This window comes from Carassius gibelio, chromosome B2, assembly GCF_023724105.1.
Source record: "Carassius gibelio isolate Cgi1373 ecotype wild population from Czech Republic chromosome B2, carGib1.2-hapl.c, whole genome shotgun sequence".
In the NCBI taxonomy this organism is placed as follows: domain Eukaryota; kingdom Metazoa; phylum Chordata; class Actinopteri; order Cypriniformes; family Cyprinidae; genus Carassius; species Carassius gibelio.
In genome coordinates this window covers 25,806,780-25,827,955 of record NC_068397.1, presented here as the reverse complement: position 1 = coordinate 25,827,955, position 21,176 = coordinate 25,806,780, and the positions used below count along the sequence as shown (strand labels likewise).

The window sequence follows — 21,176 nt, the reverse complement described above, 5'->3', positions numbered from 1 at the left end:
TTGGCTCAACCAATGCTGTGAGTTTGGGGCGGGGCTATCTATTTGCCTGACCAATAGAAAACAGGAGGAATGTTCTTGAAAGTTGTACTTATTTTTCCAGTCCTGTTGCTGATGCTGGTCGTGCCGAAATTACACGCTTTACCTTTAATGTTTGACACAGACAGAAGAAGTATTATAGCTATGGTCCAACATTTTTATAGGATTATTTATCTAAAATATACATATTATTAATATACATTGAATAGTTTTTCCCAGATGTTTTGTGTCAGTAAGGCTATACTTTCATCAAATACTGAACAAAATGTATTACACTTTCAACAAATATATTGAGAAGCACTACAGTTGTCAACATAACTGTAATCAACATAATGATTGTTGATTATTATTTATATTAATGATTGTTGACTGAATTTTTTATTAAATAAATGGTCACCAAAAGAGAAAACAGTAAATTTGTGAAATTTCAGCAAAACATGACCAACTTGTGTGATGACTCACACAAAGCTCTCAGTTTTGCAGATTGCAAAGGCTGAGTTTAACCCATGAAACTTACCTGAGCATTGTTATTTGTGAAATACTATATATTATATCAGTGAAATATATTTTTGTCATTTCAGGACCCCACCAACGGCTACTACAACGTTCGAGCTACGACACATGACGAGGTCCGCACCTCTACCCGCTCCCTGCTGTACCAGGAATTTCGGCCACTGAATCCCGCTTCAGTTTCGGCGACAGCCGGCGGCCCAGTGCCCAACATTCACCCGGCACCCACAGGCCGTTACGAGCCCAGGCCAGCTTCCCGAATGGCGCACAACACATACACACATTTTAACACCATTGCCAGGGCATCACAAATCCAAGCCCCGCCCAACCCTGTGTCCAAGACCACAGACTATTCCGGAGAACGTGGCCTGCTGGAATCAACCAATCCGCTGGCTTTTGACAGCTATGCTTATTCAACAACACCTCAATACAGGTTAGGCTTTGCCCCGCCTTTGGAGGCAGGACCAGCCTATGAAATGTATCCTACGGGACAAGGGGCGGGGACGAGTCAAGACGCTAACACGGGAAAATACCCCAGCTCCGCCCAATTTCCATATTCAACTCCGCCCACAGAGTACTCTCAAAGACACACGCAGAGAATGCAGACTCATGTGTGAAACAGACACACTTGCCAACAACAACAAAAAAAAACACTTCCCGGGATTGAAATAAATGGTACACATTCATTTTTACACTCTTACAGTTTGAAACGTTCTCTCCAACACAACTATATGCAAACACACACACACACATTGCATTTTCTACCTTTAAAACAATATGATTGAGAGAAAAAAGTGCCAAATTAATAAATTAATGCAGCAGAAGAAGAAATCACAAGAGTGATGAGCGGAGAGAATCCATGTAAACCTTCTCATCTTTCCCTCTTCTTGCCAAATTTGAAGATGATGGGTTGATGTGGTAAAACAAATCCTCTCAAATCTGTGCACCAAAATGAAACGCTGCAAAGCAGCCATTGGACGGGTTTCTCCATGTGAATCGTATTGGCTGAAAGAATGGCCAATAGAAGGCTGGAGGGCACCAGAAGCCATCAACTATTGGGTGTAAAGCCCAGTGAAAGCCTGATTGCTATGCACTGGAGTTTACACTGGACCTGTTTAGTTCTTTCCCATCAAACAACCTAATAAAATATGATGCATATTAAATGATGGGTATTGTGGGTGGGCTCACACTGATTGTATAATCCACAATGTGATATTGCAGAACAAGTCAGCGAGTTGAAGAATACTGCAGTTGTCGACAATCGCTTGTGAAAAAACTAACCATACGGCCCGCTCACATCACCACTGCTCACACTGCCCGAGCTCCTCGTAGAAATAGCTGACCGCTGCCAGTTTGAACTCTTCTGAACTCTTCTGATAGGACGGAGACGTGAGTATCTGGGTAAACGCCACCAGTGCTTTTAACTCTGAAAGCTGGAGTTTCTGGAACATTTTAGGATTTTTTTTACAAAGGGATACTACTCACAGAGTGTCAAAGTGAGCTTACGGACTCTTCTCTGAACACACGCTCTGCCTCTTTCCAAGAAAACCTCACGAGTATTTGACGCTTTGTGTTTCTATGTGTGTGAGAGTGTGTGTTTGCTGATGTGGAGGAAATAGCTGAATGTGATCAATCTCTTTCTCTGAAGTGTCCATGTATTTGTCCTTAACACTTTCAAAGTAGAGTAGAGTGCTTTTCCATATTTGTATCTGAACTGAATTGCATTTGAAAGCGCATTTATAGTATTTTTCTAAGATGGTGGTAAGGGATAAAAGATCGAATGGTTTTGGTGTAAGCAATGTAAAGGAGAAAATTTTTTAAAACATTTTTTTGTTTATGATTTGTACACATTTCTAAATTCTGTAAAGGGATGTTGAATCGAATCACAAGAGCAAAGTTTAAAATAATACTAAAATGGAAGTGATTTATTCATTCAAGTCCTGGGTTTCGGTAAAGTATTTTTATGCAAAATAAAGAAGGGCTTTTATTATGAGCTCAAAACATTTCTGTTCTGCAGAAAAGCTCAATTTGTGCAGAAAATGTTTCTGCTTGGTTTAAATTTGGCTTGATTGATTTAGGTTTAATCTGCTGAAATTTACATTCAAAAATGCAATGATCAATACATTTTGGTTCAACAAATTAGCAGCCTTATTAGCAGGTTTGTCAATAAAACAGAATTTTTGCAGTGCATTGGTTAAAATTTGCACAAAATATTTTTTCTTTAAATATCCATGTTAATTCTCTTAATAAATGAGACTCATTTGGCACCTTTATGTATGATGAGAGGACAATGAATATGAGTAATAAAACATATCAGAGAAGGAAAGATGGGGGAATGAATGTGCAATACTGTGTTTATATTGTGTGAATGTGAGAGCATGTCTGACTCTTGAGATCCATTTCCTCATGCTCCTGTTAAAAAAGACCTGTACTTCACATTGTGTTTATGGTTAACTTTATTTAATCTTTGTTTTAATCATCTGTTAAAATGTAAAATACAAAAGAAAAAAATGACCCATGTGCTTTTTCCCCACAGCCACTTTTACTATGGTTCTTTTTAAATTGTATGTGGTTATTTTTCCACAGTATTATAAAATAAAAAACATCTTTCATAGTGACTCGTCATCATACATTAACAACTCATACAGTTCATAAGAAATACATCGACACTATATACAGTACATGCATTGGGGACCAAAAATAAAATATGAGGATTGCAATCTAATTTAAATCAGAGTACACAGTATAACATTTTGAAAACATAAAATGACAGCTTATTAACGTTATTACACAAATGAAGGAATACATCAAATTTGTAAAGCCCGTCAGATGTTTTTGCTCAAGATATTCTTTGGATCATCACAAATCAAACTGGAGAACATGAACAGCAGGAGATAATGCCAGTAACATCTAATTTAGGAAAACAGAAACATCTGGACCTCTTGCTACAGACATGTACAGTAGAATAACAGTGAAGCCATTGATGTGAAATCAAACCAGGTGATCTTAAAGTTGTGAACAGCTAAATGGTTTCAGATATCTGCCTTGTAAATGCCACTTAATGTAATGAACGTATAGAAGAGCACCAGTCAACATCCAAATCCTTTATTTGAGCAGTGGAAAGAATTCCTTTGACTTCCAAATACTTGCAGTACTCCAACTCTGCAACAATGTTACGTCTGTTTGGCACATGACATAGCGGTAAGCACTTTTCCTCGTCAAAGATGGTTTTTATAATTCTGAGTGTGGATTTTACCATATGCACACTCTATAAGATCACATCCATGCATATGCACATTTTATAAATGAGGTCCCAGTTCTTTTACTAGATCAGGTTCGTTCTCCTTCAGCAGTCTGCAGAATTCTACTTTTGCATTATCTCCTCCAGACTCAAGAGCAATCAACAAGCGTCTCATTTTCTCCTGTAGTGTTTCTGCAACATGGATCTTACTCCACATTTCAGGAGTAATTATTTTTTTGGTCTTTAAACTGTCAGCAATCGCCATCACTGATGAAACTCTCTGAGTGAGTTTATCTCCATGTGTGTTCACAAATTCAGTTTCTGATTTAAACAAAAGATGATTTAAGGTAGCCTTCAGAAGAGAGTACTATGTGTAAAATACTACAAGAAAAAAACGTATTTAAAATGTGAAGCATTAAAATCAGACCTGGGATCCTTCGGTGTGCAGGAGGTTCTGCAGCTTTACTTGGTGCTATTAACAATAAAAATTATAAAATTAAAAACAGACATTTGAGAAATCTGACAAACATTTTACACTCATAGAAATCTTTTGACATCTCATTCCTTGCAGGCAATGAACTGCTATCAAAGATTCACCAACAGTTTTTCAATATAAAAATTATTCCAGTTATGTAAGTTATGTAATTTTGTTTATCTATTTAATGCGATCATGCTAACTGAGATCCTCATTGTTTTGTAAACAAGAATAAAATATATAAAAAAAGAAATATTGCATTGCTCCCATAAATTGCTTTAGCATAGTTAGCTATGGCTAAATTTTTGTTAATTGTGTAGTTATTTTAATGAATAATGCTACGCTTTAATAATGTCCTCCCCAACACTGTGGCCAAGTAATGGTTTCTCACAGATTAGTGTCTGTAGATAAACTTAAATCTCTCCCAAACTCTCTCAGTTCTCTTACTCCTACTACAGCAGACTTTCATGAGTACCTGTAAGAAGGATTCGCCGTCTGGGCCACACTTCTTTCCCATCTTCAGTTTTGTCCACAACACCCAGCTTGACCTCCTTGATGTTGACATCCAGAAACACTTCAAATGAGGGATGATAGTTTGGACCAAAATTATCAAGCTGAAATATCTCACTCTGAAAAAGAGAACACCAATATGAAGATAACATTATAAAGTGGTTAGTGGTTAGTGAATATGGATGCAAATATATATTTTATATGTGCAAATGTTTTAAATATCATAAATTCAAATGTTTTTTTTTTCTCGTTACCATTGGTTGCACTTCACAGTTCTCTGGCTGACAACACAGACTGTATTGTCTGTCAGTAAAAAGACAACATTTTGAACTTGTCTCTATGTATGATTTATTGTGGTGGAAACACTGGACCTTGAGGAAAGAGTGGTGAGAGTGGTGGGGGACAAAATAAAAAAGGGGTGAATTTACATCAACATGTCACTATACGAAAGCAATAATAATGTACATATACAAATATGCGTAATGTGTGTTAGGGGAGCTTTGAAAGTCACATGTTTTTATCTTATAATACTCAGAAAGCACATAGAAAAAACAAAAAAATGAAAGAAAAATATGTTCAGACAGCAGTACCTCTGTTACTGGAACATTCCCTGGAAGCAAGTGGACATTAAGTATTTTCTGTTCCTGTTCAACAGTTACTGGTCGAAGAAAGAGCAAAACCTGGCCATCAATGGGGTAGCCAAATATTGTTTTAATCCAGATGAGCCCAAACCGGCTGAGATCTCTGATGTCAATGATCACATGAGTTTCTGTCACTCTCAGTGGCTGTATTATTTCTACATTACCACCAGTGAAATGTGCTACAGCCAAACCGTCCTTATTTTCCTCTGCAAAATACATTTAAGAATTTTGTTACCTGGTAGAATAAAAATATTGTTTTTCTAATCATACTCTGACTAACATTTTACATAAGAACTCTCATCACACTCCTTGCTAATTATTTACATACATATCTTTAATAACTGCAGTTTCGAGAAATTTGAAATTTGTATTATAAACCACTGTCAACCACTGTGAAACATTCATATTGAGAATGTAGAAATAAACCTACCAGAGAATATCACACAGTGCGGAAGTTGCAGTCGTAAGACTGATTTTGCAGAACAGTCAATGTTGTACAAGGGTCCTGCCGGCTTCATCTGACCCAAACCATCTAACAGACGAGGATCCCATGAATCAACTCTATACAGCACCTCTCCTTCACCCTCCATCACAAACACAAGATTGGTCAGACTGCAACGAAACTGACCAGCATGTGCACACACAAACCTGAAGGACAAGGAATTATTGACACCTACATATTTGTTTTTCATCATAACAATCTGCTTATATCCTAACAATGTTGAATAAATAAAGTGTGCAATACCTGTATGTATTCTTGAGTTTATCTTCATCACCGCTCAATTCTGGTGTGAACACTTCGACATCTTCTGAGAACTGAAGTAAAGAAATAAATGAAGAATCTTTAAAATACATTTTTGGATGATAAAATATTTTCTAACAGCTTGTGCCACAGCAAACCCTTGTTGACACAAATTTTTAAACATTCTGAATAATGGGATCTCAATCGTTTATCATACACTGAAACCTTAATAGGGGTTATTAATTTAAGAATAAAATATTGTCATACTGTACCACTAGTGAAGAAAGAAAGAAAGACTTAAAAATCCTCTCCATGACAGCTGCTACTCACGGAGTATGTTGATGATTCAGCTTTTAACACAGAATCTGAACTCTCTCCTACTGTTAGACAAAAAGAGCAAGGGAAGCAAATAACTGGGGTTATTAAAAAAAAAGTTTTTAATGCAAGTATTATTTTTTTAACATATACTAAAACTCATATATATGTAACATATATTTCCTCATATGTTACATAAAACATTTCTGAGAAAAGAAAATCTGATCAGATGTTTTTATATCACTGTCTGGTACATAACTATGAAATAAAGATAGCCACAAAGCTGATAAACTGTGTGTCCACAAAGCTTGTTTGAAATATCTAATTAGCTGAAATCACTGAAACCAAAGCCATTGGATATTAAAATAAAAAAGTAAAACATTATCAACTTTCATCAATTTTAAATCTAGGGTGAATTTTTTTTAACTAATGTATATATGTTGATTTTACCCTCTATAAAATACTGTAATGTTTGGTTTATTCCCAGTAGAATCAATTAAGTGGTACAATAAATAATGAAGTAATTAATGTCTATGTAACCTGTATATAGCTCTATTGCAGGGGTCTTTATATTAATAATAAAAATCAACAATCTATTTGCTTACTTCCTCTCTTAGTCTTTTCCTGCTTTGTCTTCATCTTCCCCTCTGTGAATCTTTCCATGTTTAGCTTAAGCAATGCTAATTTCCCCCAGCTAATGAGAAAAACATTTAACACTCATGATGATCATACTTCAAAAATATGACTTTGTGTATATATAATCTCTATAATGAACTTAAAGAAAAGGCTAAAGAAATATCTAATATATAACTCTTACACAGTCAGAGTCCAACCCATCTTCTCCAATGATGTCTTCATGGAGTGGGTGTACTCCATCATGTATTTATCTGTGACATTTATCCTGAAAAAGATTTAAATAATTAACTACGTTCACTGTAAAGCTACAAGAGCTTCTGGTTTATTGTATTAGGTGTCTGGGGAAAACCTATGATAATCAATATCGGTAATCAAGTGGAAAACATCTATTTAGATATTTCAGTCAAACTTTCACCACTGATAAGAAAATGTGTAACAATTTACAGTTTGTTTATTATTAAAATAAGTTGTAAGTTGTATCATGTATTTAACATTGTGCTAACATTATTTAATGGACCTGAACTAACAATGTACAGTTGTATATTTATTAACTAACATAAACCAAGATTACTTAAAATCATAACAGATGAACAGTTTTGCTCATAGAGGGTTAATATATGAAATAACCTGGAACCTTATATTAAAGCATTACAACGGCATAAAAGCTACATATGTGGTCAGATATTGTTATTACCTGAGTTCAATCAAACTGGGACAGGCCTTAATGAGGGACATGATTTCTGAGCTATATGGTTCAGTCAGATCTACATCCTGCAGACAGACTTTCTTCAAACCAGATACTGATTGCAGGAATGTGAACAGTCCATCTTGATTTCGTCTAAACAACACAAAAACCCACACAAATTTGTAAAAGTGGCACAAACTTTTATATATGTTTTTATTTTAATTTTTTATAAGGTGTAAAACAAATAAAAAAATATATAAAAAAATAACTGATTTTCGCTAATAAACACCTAATAATTTGCCGATCACGGTTAAAATGAAATTGAAAATCGTTTATTCCCCCTTATTTTTCTCCAAACTTATAAGACTTCTATTTATCTTCAAAACACTCATGTGTGTTTCAAAGACAAAAGAAAGTCTTCTGGGTTTGGAACAACATTTTTTGGGTAAACTAATCTTTGATTTGTGATGGCAAATGTCAACAGCATTTGATAAAGCAATTCTTAAGGGGTTATATCTGAAGAAAAAAAATGAACGAAAGCTTCTACTCACAAATATGTAGAACTGAACAATGACATCTTATTCTGTGATTTCACCCAGTTGATGGTGGAAATAAATGAGTGAGGAGAGGTAAGATTTAATTCCACGGCTGATGATGTGAACTCTGAAAAAGACAAACTAAGCATTCACAGATAAAACATTAGTGTATGTTTATCCTATGCATCAGGTGTTAGGACGAGACTGTCATTTTGTATGTTACAAGTGATTGAGTTTCATACGTGATGTCTCCATCTCTGACTGACACCAACATTCCTGAGAGGTATCCTCTTCGTTTTCTATAGTTGTCAAGCTTATTTACACTGGCAGGGATATAATTTAATAAGTGGACCTAATTTTTATATATTACATACAATTGATTTAGTATACTAAATAACTGAATATGGCAATAAGTATTTACAATGTTATTCTAAAATTAATTATACATTACTTGAGTTTATTCAGATTCTTTCCTTCAGCAGCAGCTGAGACCAAACCAACAACATCATCTGAAATGTGATCCATTATCAACCTTTCAAAGTAAAACAACACAGTATATCAGATTTAATTGTCATTATACACACTACACAGTTATTTCAGGTTTGCATTTGCAGTGTTTCAGACCAAAGTATGGGAGATGTTTTGAACATCTTTTTATTTAGAATTTTTTTGAATCAACATTATCTCTTACTCTGATATGGTTCAGAAAGGGACTCCCCTGCAGTGACTTTGGCATAAGCAGGGGGTGGAAAAATGAAGTTGAGCATAAGAACCCAGAGTAAGCATGGAGAGGAAACGACCGCCTCTCTTCTCTACTCACTCTGTTTCTGACCAGCTTGAAATGACTGACAGTTTGGCTTCTTTTGTAACTATTTTTAATGGCAGAGAAAAATGCTAACTAAATTATCTTAATACATTATATCAAATCAATATCACATGATAATGACTGCTGTATTATTGAATATCACATTATTCTCGAAGCTGAATCACAGCTGTGCTGCTATTCAGTACAACAGCACTCTTTGATTCTGCGATTTCGCTTTAGTTTTAAAACAGATCAAATCTGACATCACAGAGCTCCAATAGAAGTGAATATATTGTAATTGCCATAAATATAAATAATAATTGTGATAATGAATAATGTAATGTGTCTGTCTCAAGTCTAAATTTTCACTCACCACAGCAGTTTACAGCGGGACAGTTCAGGCTGGAGCATCTTCAGATTATCAGATGTTACATGGAGTTTCAGGTTTCTGATGTGTTCACAGCACCGTAAACAGTACTTCAACACCCAACAGTCTGTCCTTTTCAGTAGAGTATGAGACAGATCTATCAAAATCAAATCTTCTAACACTTTCCTAATGAAGCTTTTCTCATGAAGCTCGTAGAGACAATGGAGAATGAACAGCATGTGTTCACTTTGATATCTTTGTGAATATGTCTCACTAACAATCCAGCACATAACAGGAATGGAGCAGGCAGTGAGGAGGCTTTCATTTGCTCTCACACAGTCATACTCTTTGCTGAAGAATGTCTGGAAGTACGTCTCCACCTTCTCAGTGGTGAACAGTTAACTGAGCAGATTTACTTCGTTACTGTACTTAAGTAAATTTTTCAAGTATCTGTACTTTACTGGAGTAGTTTTATTTTGAGCAACTTTTACTTTTACTTCACTACATTCCAAAGAATAAAATCGTACTTTTTACTTCACTACATTTCATAAAACATATCGTTACTCCCTATAATATATCACGTGCTCCGACACGCAGAAGCGGTGTCTGATTCATCATGAACTGAGTCTTTTCAAAATAAACTTTTAAATCGGATCGCGAATCGCACCAAACGATTCGTTTACGAATTAGAATGATCCGATTGCAGCTGTTCTGGAGTCGACCACTCACTGATTCAAATGAACCTTAGTGCGAGTCACCAGAAGTAAGAACCGGCAGATCTTGTGAGCGCGCGTGCGTCTGATGTTGCTAAAAGTAAGTTCCCTATCATAGGTCACTTCGATGCTGCGGTGACGTCACCACGTATGGGAACACCTCCGGTGTGACGAATGTCTGAAGCCCTATACCATCCCGCCAATCCTATTGGCCAAATGGCGCATAGCACCACCCTACGCATGAGCACGCATGATATACCTGGGTGCAGCGCGCCATTTCGCTCAGATTTCATTCCTTCAGGAATAGCGAATCATCTGTGCCCTATCATCTCGCGTTCTCCAGCGATCTCTTCGAGCAGTGTTAACTCCTCTTCGCGGACGCGATGAGTTTTCGCAAATGCAAGGAGCCATGTACCAGGTACATCACGGCGGGGGACACTCATGACAGGTGCGTAGTATGTCTTGGTTTACATCACGCACAGGCGGCGCTTAGCGGCCTTTCTTCCTGTCCCCATTGTGATGGCCTGCGGCTCAGAGTACTGCGCTCTAGGGTGGAAGTATTCTCTAATGTCGCCCTCGAGTCTAACCCCCGTCAGGTCACCTCTGCGACTGCCGAGGCACCGCACGAGGCGAGGGCCTGGGGTGACACGTGCGACATGGACTTCGTGGACAGCGCAGCACTGGAATATTCTCCACATCGCTCGCTCTCCCCTACCCTGCTGCAGAATAAAACTTATACTGAGCCTGTCGTCTTCTCTAATGAGGATTTACTTCCCACACCGGAGGCATGCGCCGCCATCTCCTTCGGTTGTGGACGCTATGACGAACGCTATGGCCGCGTGGGAACGCTTGCCCGGCATTTCTCAATGGGTGTTACGCACGGTTTGTCACGGATACACCATTCAGTTTCGGAAAGGCCCGCCTCCTTTTCGCGGAATTCTTTCCACTACGGTGAAGTCTACGGAAATGGCGGTGCTGCGACAGGAAATGTCAGCTCTGCTGAGCAAAGGGGCTATAGAAGAAGTACACCCCTCTCAGATGGAGACAGGTTTTTCAGCCGTTATTTCGTGGTACCGAAAAAAAAGACGGCGGATTACGGCCCATTCTGGATTTACGCCGTCTGAATCTTGCACTCAGACAGAGCAAATTCAAGATGTTGACGGTGAAATCTATTCTGTCTCAGATCCGACCAAACGATTGGTTTATTACGATAGATCTGAAGGATGCGTATTTCCATATTTAGATCGTCAAGAGACACAGGAAGTTCCTCAGATTCGCTTTAGAGGGCAAAGCGTATCAGTACCGCGTTCTTCCCTTTGGCTTGGCTTTAGCGCCCCGTACTTTCTCAAAATGCATGGACGCAGCTCTGGCCCCGTTGCGGCTCCAGGGCGTTCGTGTGTTGAATTATTTGGACGATTGGCTGGTGCTAGCGCAATCGCGGACTCAAGCACACTCTCACCGAGATCTTGTGCTGAATCATTTAAACAGCCTGGGCTTACACACAAATTTCAAGAAAAGTGTTTTAACTCCCTCTCAACGGATAACTTTTCTGGGAATAGATCTGGACTCTCGCGCGATGACAGCGAAGCTTTCTCTCCCGCGCGCTCAGTCGATTGCGTCATGCGTGCGCCACTTCAAAGCGGGTCGCACGGTGACCGTGAGATTGTGCCTCAGGCTCTTGGGTCTAATGGCAGCAGCATCCCCCGTGATTCGTCTGGGATTGCTTCAAATGCGCCCCTTTCAGTGGTGGACAAAAAGGCGGAATATTTCACCCCGTTGTCTCCCGCATCGCACGATTTCGGTGACACAGCGGTGTGTGATGTCGCTAAAATTTTGGATGTCAACCGAATTTCTCCTGTCAGGAGTTCGACTGGGAATGTATGCTTTCCGAGAGACTGTCACGACGGACGCGTCTTTGACTGGTTGGGGAGCTGTGTGTCGAGGGCGACCAGCCCACGGAGTATGGACAGCGGCTCAGCGCGGCTGGCACATAAACAGACTGGAATTACTGGCAGTTTTTCTGGCTCTCCAGTATTTCACGGATCTGCTGATCGGCCGTCATGTGCTGCTCAGATCAGACAACACAGCGGTTGTGTCTTATCTGAACCATCAAGGAGGATTGCACTCTCGCCCCCTGTGCAGGCTGACGAGGCATGTTCTTCTGTGGTCTCGGGACAAATTTCTGTCGATCCGGGCCATTCATGTCCCCGGACGATTGAATTTCGGAGCGGACTTGCTATCCAGACAGGCTCTGGAACAGGGAGAATGGCGATTACACCCCCAGACGGTGGATCTTTTATGGCGGATATTCGGCAAAGCGAAAGTGGATTTATTCGCGTCGAGCATGACTACGCATTGCCCGCTATGGTTCTCCCTACGCTCCCCATCGCCCCTGGGCGTGGATGTGTTAGCTCACAGCTGGCCCAGGACCAGTCTGTATGCTTTTCCTCCGATTCGTTTGATCCCAGCGGTATTATGCAGAATACGGCGGGACAGAGTGGAACAGCTGCTGCTGGTGGCTCCGCGATGGCACACGCAGCCGTGGTTTGTGGATCTGATCAGTCTGCTAGCGGGCTCTCCGTGGGAGATTCCCCTCAGACAGGATTTATTATCACAAGCACAGGGGCTGATTTGGCACCCGAGGCCAGATCTGTGGAAACTGTGGGCGTGGCCATTGAGCGGAGTGCATTAGTATGTCCCGGTCTTTCTGTTGAAACCACTGAGACTATATTGAATTCTAGAGCAGCTTCTACGAGACGCTTATATGCTTTCAAGTGGAGACTGTTTACAGCCTGGTGTGGCAATCATAATGTGGATCCAGTTTACTGCCCAGTGGCTTCAGTGCTGGAGTTCCTCCAGGAGCGTTTTTCGAATGGCGTTACACCAGCCACTTTAAAGGTTTACGTGGCAGCCATTTCAGCTTACCACGAATACATAGGCTTTGCCTCTGTGGGGCGTCATCCATTAGTTTCTCGTTTCATACAGGGTGCGCGACGGCTGAGGCCTTTCCGCCCTGTGCGAGTTCCTTCATGGGATTTATCCATTGTGTTGCTAGGTTTATCAGGGCATCCGTTTGAGCCCTTGGAGACCGTATCGGATAAATTCCTGACACTGAAGACACTTCTTCTCATGGCTTTATCCTCCCTCAAGAGAGTTGGGGATTTACAGGCTCTTTCTGTTTCACCCTCATGCATGGAATTTGCACCGGGCTTTGTGAAGGTGCTGCTGCGGCCCAGGCCTAACTATGTTCCTAAGGTCGCATCTAACCCCTTTCGCTTTCAGCAAGTGGTTCTGGAAGCTTTTTCACCTGCTGAGGCTGGGTCAGGAGATCTAAGTCTTTGCCCTGTGAGAGCTTTAAAGACTTATGTGGATCGTACAGCTCCTTGGCGTGAATCTGACCAGCTGTTTGTCTGCTTTGGACATAAAAGTAAGGGCCATGCGGTTACAAAGCAGCGCATGTCCCATTGGCTGGTGGAGGCAATTTCTTTGGCCTATGAGGTGCGCGGACTCGCTTCGCCCTTAGGAATTAAGGCTCATTCCACTCGAGCTGTAGCTTCTTCTCAAGCTTTTCTCAGTGGATCTTCTATGGATGATATCTGTGCTGCGGCAGGATGGTCCTCACCGAGCACTTTTATCAAGTCCTACAGTCTGGATGTGAGGATGGCCCCTGGCTCCCGGGTTCTCTCCGCTTGAGCAGATGCTTCCTCGGATCTCAGTTATCAGGTACGTCAGGCGTTTTGGTATATCGTTCCCATACGTGGTGACATCACCGCAGCATCGAAGTGACCTATGATAGGGAACATCTCGGTTACGTATGTAACCTTGGTTCCCTGAATAGGGAACGAGATGCTGCGGTTCTGGCCGTTCCGTACCTTGATAATTCTTCATCTTCAGTCATGAAATCTGAGCGAAATGGCGCGCTGCACCCAGGTATATCATGCGTGCGCATGCGTAGGGTGGTGCTATGCGCCATTTGGCCAATAGGATTGGCGGGATGGTATAGGGCTTCAGACATTCGTCACACCGGAGGTGTTCCCATACGTGGTGACGTCACCGCAGCATCTCGTTCCCTATTCAGGGAACCAAGGTTACATACGTAACCGAGATGTTATGTCGAAATTTTGGATTAATTATTGTAACTGAAAATCATATTTAGGTCAAAACTGTCAGTTGTTTGGGAACTAAATCCGTTGTAAAGAGTGATCTATTTGAGCCCACTGAAATGCTCGATTGCAGACGATGCAGACACATCAATTTTAGGTAAAAAAAAAAACAACAACAACAAAAAACCCCATAAAATAACACAGATTAAATACAATAACTCATGCACGTTCAAATTCACCGCTGCCGTAATGTTAACAGTTTTATTAAAATGTCCTATGTTACGTCTGTTTTCATATTGTTTATCGACAGTAACGTTATACATATGTATATTGTTTGGATTAACTAGACGAGTAGACAGACATGAATGTTCATCGTACTGAAAATAAGTAAATATTGTTAGCTGATGCTAACTGTCTAGCTAACAAGCTTGTTAGTGCTAAGTTGATGTAATTTTTATAATGTCCAAATATTTTTATTCAGCCACACACACACACACACACACACACACACATACATACATACATACATACATATATATATATATATATATATATATATATATATATAAAGAAAGGATGTGATGTTCAGAACATGGTAACTACAGTAATTATCAGTGGGAAGAGATGCACCCCGTTTGGCTAGGGGTGTTTTTAAACCACAGACAAGATTTGAGAAGGAAAAAATCATTATGAAATTTGTTTTATTATTTTTTTCCTTAAAATGTTCTTCCTAACTTCAGGCCTTATTATCATGTCATATATACAGTACAGACCAAAAGTTTGGACACACGTTCTCATTCAAAGAGTTTTCTTTATTTTCATGACTATGAAAATAGTAGATTCACACTGAAGGCATCAAAACTATGAATTAACACATGTGGAATTATATACATAACAAAAAAGTGTGAAGCTGAAAATATGTCATATTGTAGGTTCTTCAAAGTAGCCACCTTTTGCTTTGATGACTGCTTTGCACACTCTTGGCGTTCTCTTGATAGGCTTCAAGAGGTAGTCACCTGAAATGGTCTTCCAACAGTCTTGAAGGAGTTCCCCGAGAGATGCTTAGCACTTGTTGGCCCTTTTGCCTTCTGTCTGCGGTCCAGCTCACCCCTAAACCATCTGGATTGGGTTCAGGTCCGGTGACTGTGGAGGCCAGGTCATCTGGAGCAGCACCCCATCACTCTCCTTCTTGCTCAAATAGCCCTTGATGCCTTCAGTGTGACTCTACAATTTTCATAGTCATGAAAATAAAGAAAACTCTTTGAATGAGAAGGTGTGTCCAAACTTTTGGTCTGTACTGTAACTTTGATGTTCTGTAAAACAACTAACTTTAAAATACTTTGTTCTTACTGGTGAAAATCAGATGGTCATCTCTGTTTTCTCTCAGGTACATCACAGTGTAAGCTTCACAGTTAACATCACTCTCATCAGCGTAGTCCATATCAACAACAAAAATATCTTGTCTCCATATAGTGGTTATTTTGGGAAAAATCCAAGGTATTTTGAGCAGTAGGATTATAAAAAAAAATGTGCTAATATAAAATTAAATTAAGTAGCCTATATAAAATTGCAAACATCTATCTTGCAGTACTTTTTTACTTAAGTACATAAAAAATTGAGTACTTTTGTACTTTCACTTGAGTAAAATTGAAAAAGGAGTACTTTTACTTTTACTGGAGTAATATTTTACCATATGTATCTGTACTTTTACTCAAGTACTTGATTTGTGTACTTCGTCCACCACTCCACCTTCTTCTCAGAGAAACCCATGATTTCAGTGAAACATGGCTGTTTTCTCAGCAGCTTGTTCACTGTGTTCTTAGTTCTGGTGGTGACCAGCAGGCTGATCCCAGGGATGAGGTATCCCCTCAACAGGGAACATAGAATGACTTCAGGTGGGGCTTTTTGAAGTGGATAAGTGTGTACTGACATTTCATAAATGTCCTGCATTAGTCTCAGCTCATCAAACCCATCAATGATGAAAAGAATCTCCTCTGGTGGCTGCTGTAACATCTCCGAGATCTGATTTGATGTTAAACCACAGCTGTAGCTCAAGAGTTCAATTAAATTAATCTCCTCAGAAAAACACATCAGTTCTTCACACCTCAGATAGAAAACTACATAAAAATGTATCGAAAATTCAGATGCCCAGTTCAACATGATCTTCTGTGCTATGAAGGATTTGCCAATGCCAGAGTCGCCTTGGAGAATGACAGGCATTGTACCATCTGAAATCAACAACATGTACATACTGATGTTCTCAAAGCTGCCATTTTCATCTTTCTGAATGATCACTGGTTCATTATACAGGGCAGACAATGACTCTCGTTCACCAGACAGTGAGCTCCACTCACTCTCATACTTCTGTTTGATTGACAGCTTATATTGAGCAATCTCCTGAGATCCTAAAGGAAAGCCAGATAATTCATTAACAAAATGTGAGAGTGTATTGCACTCAACAGAAAGCAACTTACTATTGCATTATACCTACTGGTTTTAAAAAAAATATTTTAAATCCTTAAAATGTTAACATTAAAAATAAACAAAAACCATGAAATTATATTATTTTATGAAAGAATTAGAGGCAGCCAGATGGACTGAGGATGAAGTATAAAGCAGTATGAAGACAATCATACTATGGAAAGGCGCAATATAAATAAAACTTCTTCTTCAATCTAAAATTCTTTTGTTTTGTTTTTTTTGTTTTTCCAAGCAGAGTTATCATATTTAAATCAAAATATGGGCCTACTTGTCACCCCAAACTGGCTGTGTGGAGTCCCTTTATATAATAGTCCTGATGATCCTGATCCATACATGTCCAAACACTGTAAATCATTCAATGTTAATGGTAAAAATTAAGAAATTATATTTTATATTTATAGCTGACATACTGAAATATTTAAATAGTTTAAATGTTAATACATATAAACTATATTACTTTGTGTTTTGGTTAGATTCCTGTAATAAGTCTACAAAATGTTGACAAAATATGTACATCACCAGACTTATCTGTTCAATAGAAGTCACAAACTGTTTATATTACATTTCTAATTACACCACTACTTGCATACACACTTTGTCATTTCTCTTCCAATATTACTGGTACCTGTATGTTTTTGTTTTTAAATTATTAAAATCTTTGTGCAGATCTGTTTTTAGCATTAGAAAACATAAAATCAGATTTTATGAAAGCAGATCAGATGTTATGAACAGTGTTATGATCTATCTTCCATTTGTGACAGTTAAATAACTTATGGTAATTTAGATTTACCATAAAGATTTAAAAGCAAGCTGTATATTGATTTATTAAATTATATCACTTTCACCCATCAGTATCATGTCCAAATAAAGGTCCAGTATTGATATGCCCACATTTGTGACATTTGCCATTTCAAAAGATATAGATATACATAATGGTTAAAAATTAAGACACCTCATCTATACTGTTGTCTACTAACATCAAACACAGAAAATCCCTTTTTACTTACATCAGAAGGGTTTTCAGATGTCCTCCAATGCGATTCTTGAAAATAATTAAAGTTCATGTCAGATAAACTGAGGATGAAGTATAAAGCAATATGAATACATTGTAATAATGCTTTAGGAGCAAGTTTGAAATGATCTTAAAGGGAACATGGAAATTCATCATTTACTCTATGTAATATGTCTATTCTGGAAAATGTAGAAAAACAAACAGCTTTCTGAAACAGAAGCAAATGCTTTATTCAATGGAAGATTATCATATTTTTAAGTATTTAATAAATTCACATGCTGATTTATATGTATTGTCTTAGTTGTGTAAGGTAAATATTCCATTCAAATTTATATGTATAGCACTTTTTGATTATACAAATCATGCAAAGCAGCTTTGCAGAAAATTAAACATCTGCAATATATTTAGAAGTAGCTTATCCGGGGGTTGACTAAATTTCAGAGTTTACACTGAATTTAACATGAACACTTAAATCAAATGATGAATGCTAACTTTAAATATTTTAATTTTTTAAACTTTAAAAGTTTAAATAAAAGCTTCATAACAGTGAACTAAGAAATGATTTGCTTCACTTCAAAAAGTCATTTATACCACAAAATAATGAAGTATTTGATTACTAGTGATTACTAGTTTTCCCATTAAAAAACTTTAAGGGGATTTCTTAGAATGGGCTTAGAGACAGAAGGAACAGGAAAAATAATGGAAGATGAATCTATTCTTTTATTTATTTACTGTTTATAAAATGCATAAACTATTATATTATAACTTATTATATATATTATAACTACTATATAAAAAATAAAAATTTTACCTCTTCCCAACAGGGAAAACCACCAACAATCAAGAATGCATGATTATATAGTGTCATGGCTTTGCAATCAAAAAAGGTCATTTTAATGGAAGTCTATGGGGCAAAAACAGCCACGAACAGTAAATGAGGGAGAAAAATTAATTATGATGCTGCACAAAAACTAACAATGCATCAAAAACAATTTTGTTACTAATCTTTTATATGCCCAAGACTGTGATAAAGGGTAAAAAAATATCCAGTCCAAAATCACTTTTTACATTTATGAACTTGCCAATTAAAAAGTAAAAATCTAGGATTTTTTTTTTTTTTTTTACATTTATTAGTTTTGGACTGAGGTTGATTAATAGATTTATGCAAAAATAAAAAATGGGAAAAAAATATTTATCTGATACATTTTTACAGCAGTTTAATTTAGTGAATGTTTTCATCCACGAACGTAATGAAAATTTTGCCCGTACTGTTTTGTTGAGTTTTTGGAAATTTTCAAAGGATTTTCCCAAAATATGCGTTTAAATAAGATGTCACCAGAAATCACTCACTGTCAGTGTTCAGATGAAAATCATGTTAGAAAATTGACTTATTTATATATATTTGAAAGCATTTTAATTCCAAAATGAGGTGGTCCAGGAGCTACACGTGTCATTCCACCCCATAACTGCTCAGGGCCGGGTTTCCCGATAACGATGTATCTTAGCTCTTAAGAGCGTTTTCTACGTGCAAACTTACGAACGCTCGCAGCAATTCCACGAGCGTTTCCCAAAAATGCACTTAACATGAACGCGCGAGAACGCGCTCTACGTGCTACTTACGAGTCGCTGTCCATTCGCGAAGTTCTGAAATTTAACCTTATATGGAATCGTATTCTGAACGTTTAACCTAATAATTGTCATCTGTTTTGGATTACCAATAAAGACAATCAAGTCTTTATAAAGCACCTACATACAGGCGGAGACACTGACAAAATGGCTGAACAAAAAACAAACAAGAAAAGATACCTTTCAAAAGGATGAAATTAATGTCCTCTTAGAGGAGATAGAGAAAAACAAAGATGTGATTTTAACCAGATTTAAAGGACACCATACTAATAAAGAAAAACAAAACATCTGGGAGGACATTGCTACCGAACTAACTGCAACCAGGGGTGTTCAAAGGTCAGGGAAGGAGGTCCGCAAGAAGTGGCAGGATTTTGCAAGCCTGGCAACAAGGAAGAGGGCACTGCAGAGGACTGCAATTTAAAAAACAGGTGGTGGACCCTAACTCAACCTGAGCCTGAGCCTGAACCTGAGTCAGGTCCTTCATGCTCAGAGGAACCATCAGTTTCATCTGCCATCTCCGAGCACCTACCATCTCCTAGTCCTCCAAAAAACCCTCCCAGGCCACAGCCTCCATCTTCAGTTCATTCAGTTCTTTTGTTCATTAATTTAATTTAGATGTGTTTTTTATCTTGTTTTCCCCTTTTTTTTATTTCATTTATAAATTCATGTAAACACAAAAACGAGTACAATAAAGTGTACAATAATACAATCAAAATATTATTATATTACTCGCGTTGCAGTGTGTTAAATCTAGATAAAAGTGTAATCTGCCGGTTGTCCTGCAGGTGTCCTCATAAATCTGTCTTCTTACGATGCACTTGGGGATGTACGATTACTCCAGAGCACTCGTAGATCTACGAAGATTTTCAAGTGCTACTTAAGCTACGATGCTTTTGGGAAACAGACCGTAATATTAAGATCAATCGTACGATCGTTTTTACGATCAACTTAGGCTTACGATGCTTTTGGGAAACGCAGCCCAGATTGGTTGGATTGTCAAATGACAACTCTGAGCTATTCATGTCATTTTTTAGAGCTCTCATATTATAAAGTCAGAATATGAGCGTACCTTTGTCTAGGGAGAGTGCTTTATTCGTCCTACTGTGCAGCTTAAAAAAAAAAGAGAGAATGATGAGTGTTTACGCCATTAATTAAACGCAGCTTTTAAATTATAAACAGACACACATAACATTGGTTAAAAATAAAGAGCTTTGAAGTGCTTCTTAGTTACCACAATCACATTATAAGAAACACAATTAATTTTCACTTACTTGATAAGATAACTTAAGGTTTTATCATTGTTTTATCTGACCCTGTTTATAGAGAAGACACAAACTTATCTTGTACATGCCCAAGACTGTGATAAAAGGTAAAAAAAAAATTTTTTATATGGAAAACAAGTCATTTTGTGTGTTTTTTTCAGTGACATTATTTATGAACTTTTACATTTAGTAGTTATGATCAGGACTGAGGTTGATAAATAGATTTATGCAAAAAAAAGTACTTTTTTTTTATCTGATACATTTTTACAGCAGTTTAATTTAGTGAATGTTTTCATTCACGAATGTAATGAAAGGGTAGTGAATTTGCCCACACTGTATTGTTGAGTTTGTTTGTTTTTTTCATTTTCAAAGCATTTTCCCAAAATATGAGTCGAAATAATTGTCATCAAAAATCATTCCGTTTGCTGAAACACAGAAAAAGTTGTGGCCAAATTAAGACTCAACATTACCCCCTAGTGG

At 38.0% G+C, this 21,176-nt stretch overlaps 2 protein-coding genes across 5 annotated transcripts in view; one reads left to right on the top strand and one right to left on the bottom strand.

Moving 5' to 3' along the window:
• The window catches only part of kirrel1b (kirre like nephrin family adhesion molecule 1b), a 34,415-nt gene extending 31,251 nt beyond the window's left edge, over positions 1–3,164 (top strand). For all 4 annotated transcript variants that reach the window (XM_052548940.1, XM_052548938.1, XM_052548939.1 and 1 more), the window contains exon 15: positions 618–3,164. In XM_052548940.1, coding sequence (XP_052404900.1) covers positions 618–1,163 — 546 coding nt within the window. In that variant the 3' untranslated portion in view covers positions 1,164–3,164. The remainder of the gene's footprint in view (positions 1–617) is intronic.
• nlrb5 (NOD-like receptor family B, member 5) lies at positions 2,985–17,131 on the bottom strand. Its single transcript, XM_052547803.1, has 17 exons — positions 17,065–17,131; positions 16,065–16,720; positions 9,506–9,879; positions 8,779–8,859; positions 8,570–8,650; positions 8,343–8,468; positions 7,801–7,944; positions 7,288–7,371; positions 7,076–7,164; positions 6,486–6,535; positions 6,159–6,229; positions 5,844–6,061; positions 5,363–5,619; positions 5,027–5,143; positions 4,738–4,891; positions 4,215–4,259; positions 2,985–4,108 (listed from the first exon to the last, which is right to left on the bottom strand). Exons 1-17 carry the CDS (start codon positions 17,129–17,131, stop codon positions 3,846–3,848), a joined length of 2,877 nt encoding a protein of 958 aa, XP_052403763.1. The 3' UTR covers positions 2,985–3,845.
• Between the last annotated feature and the right edge of the window lie 4,045 nt (positions 17,132–21,176).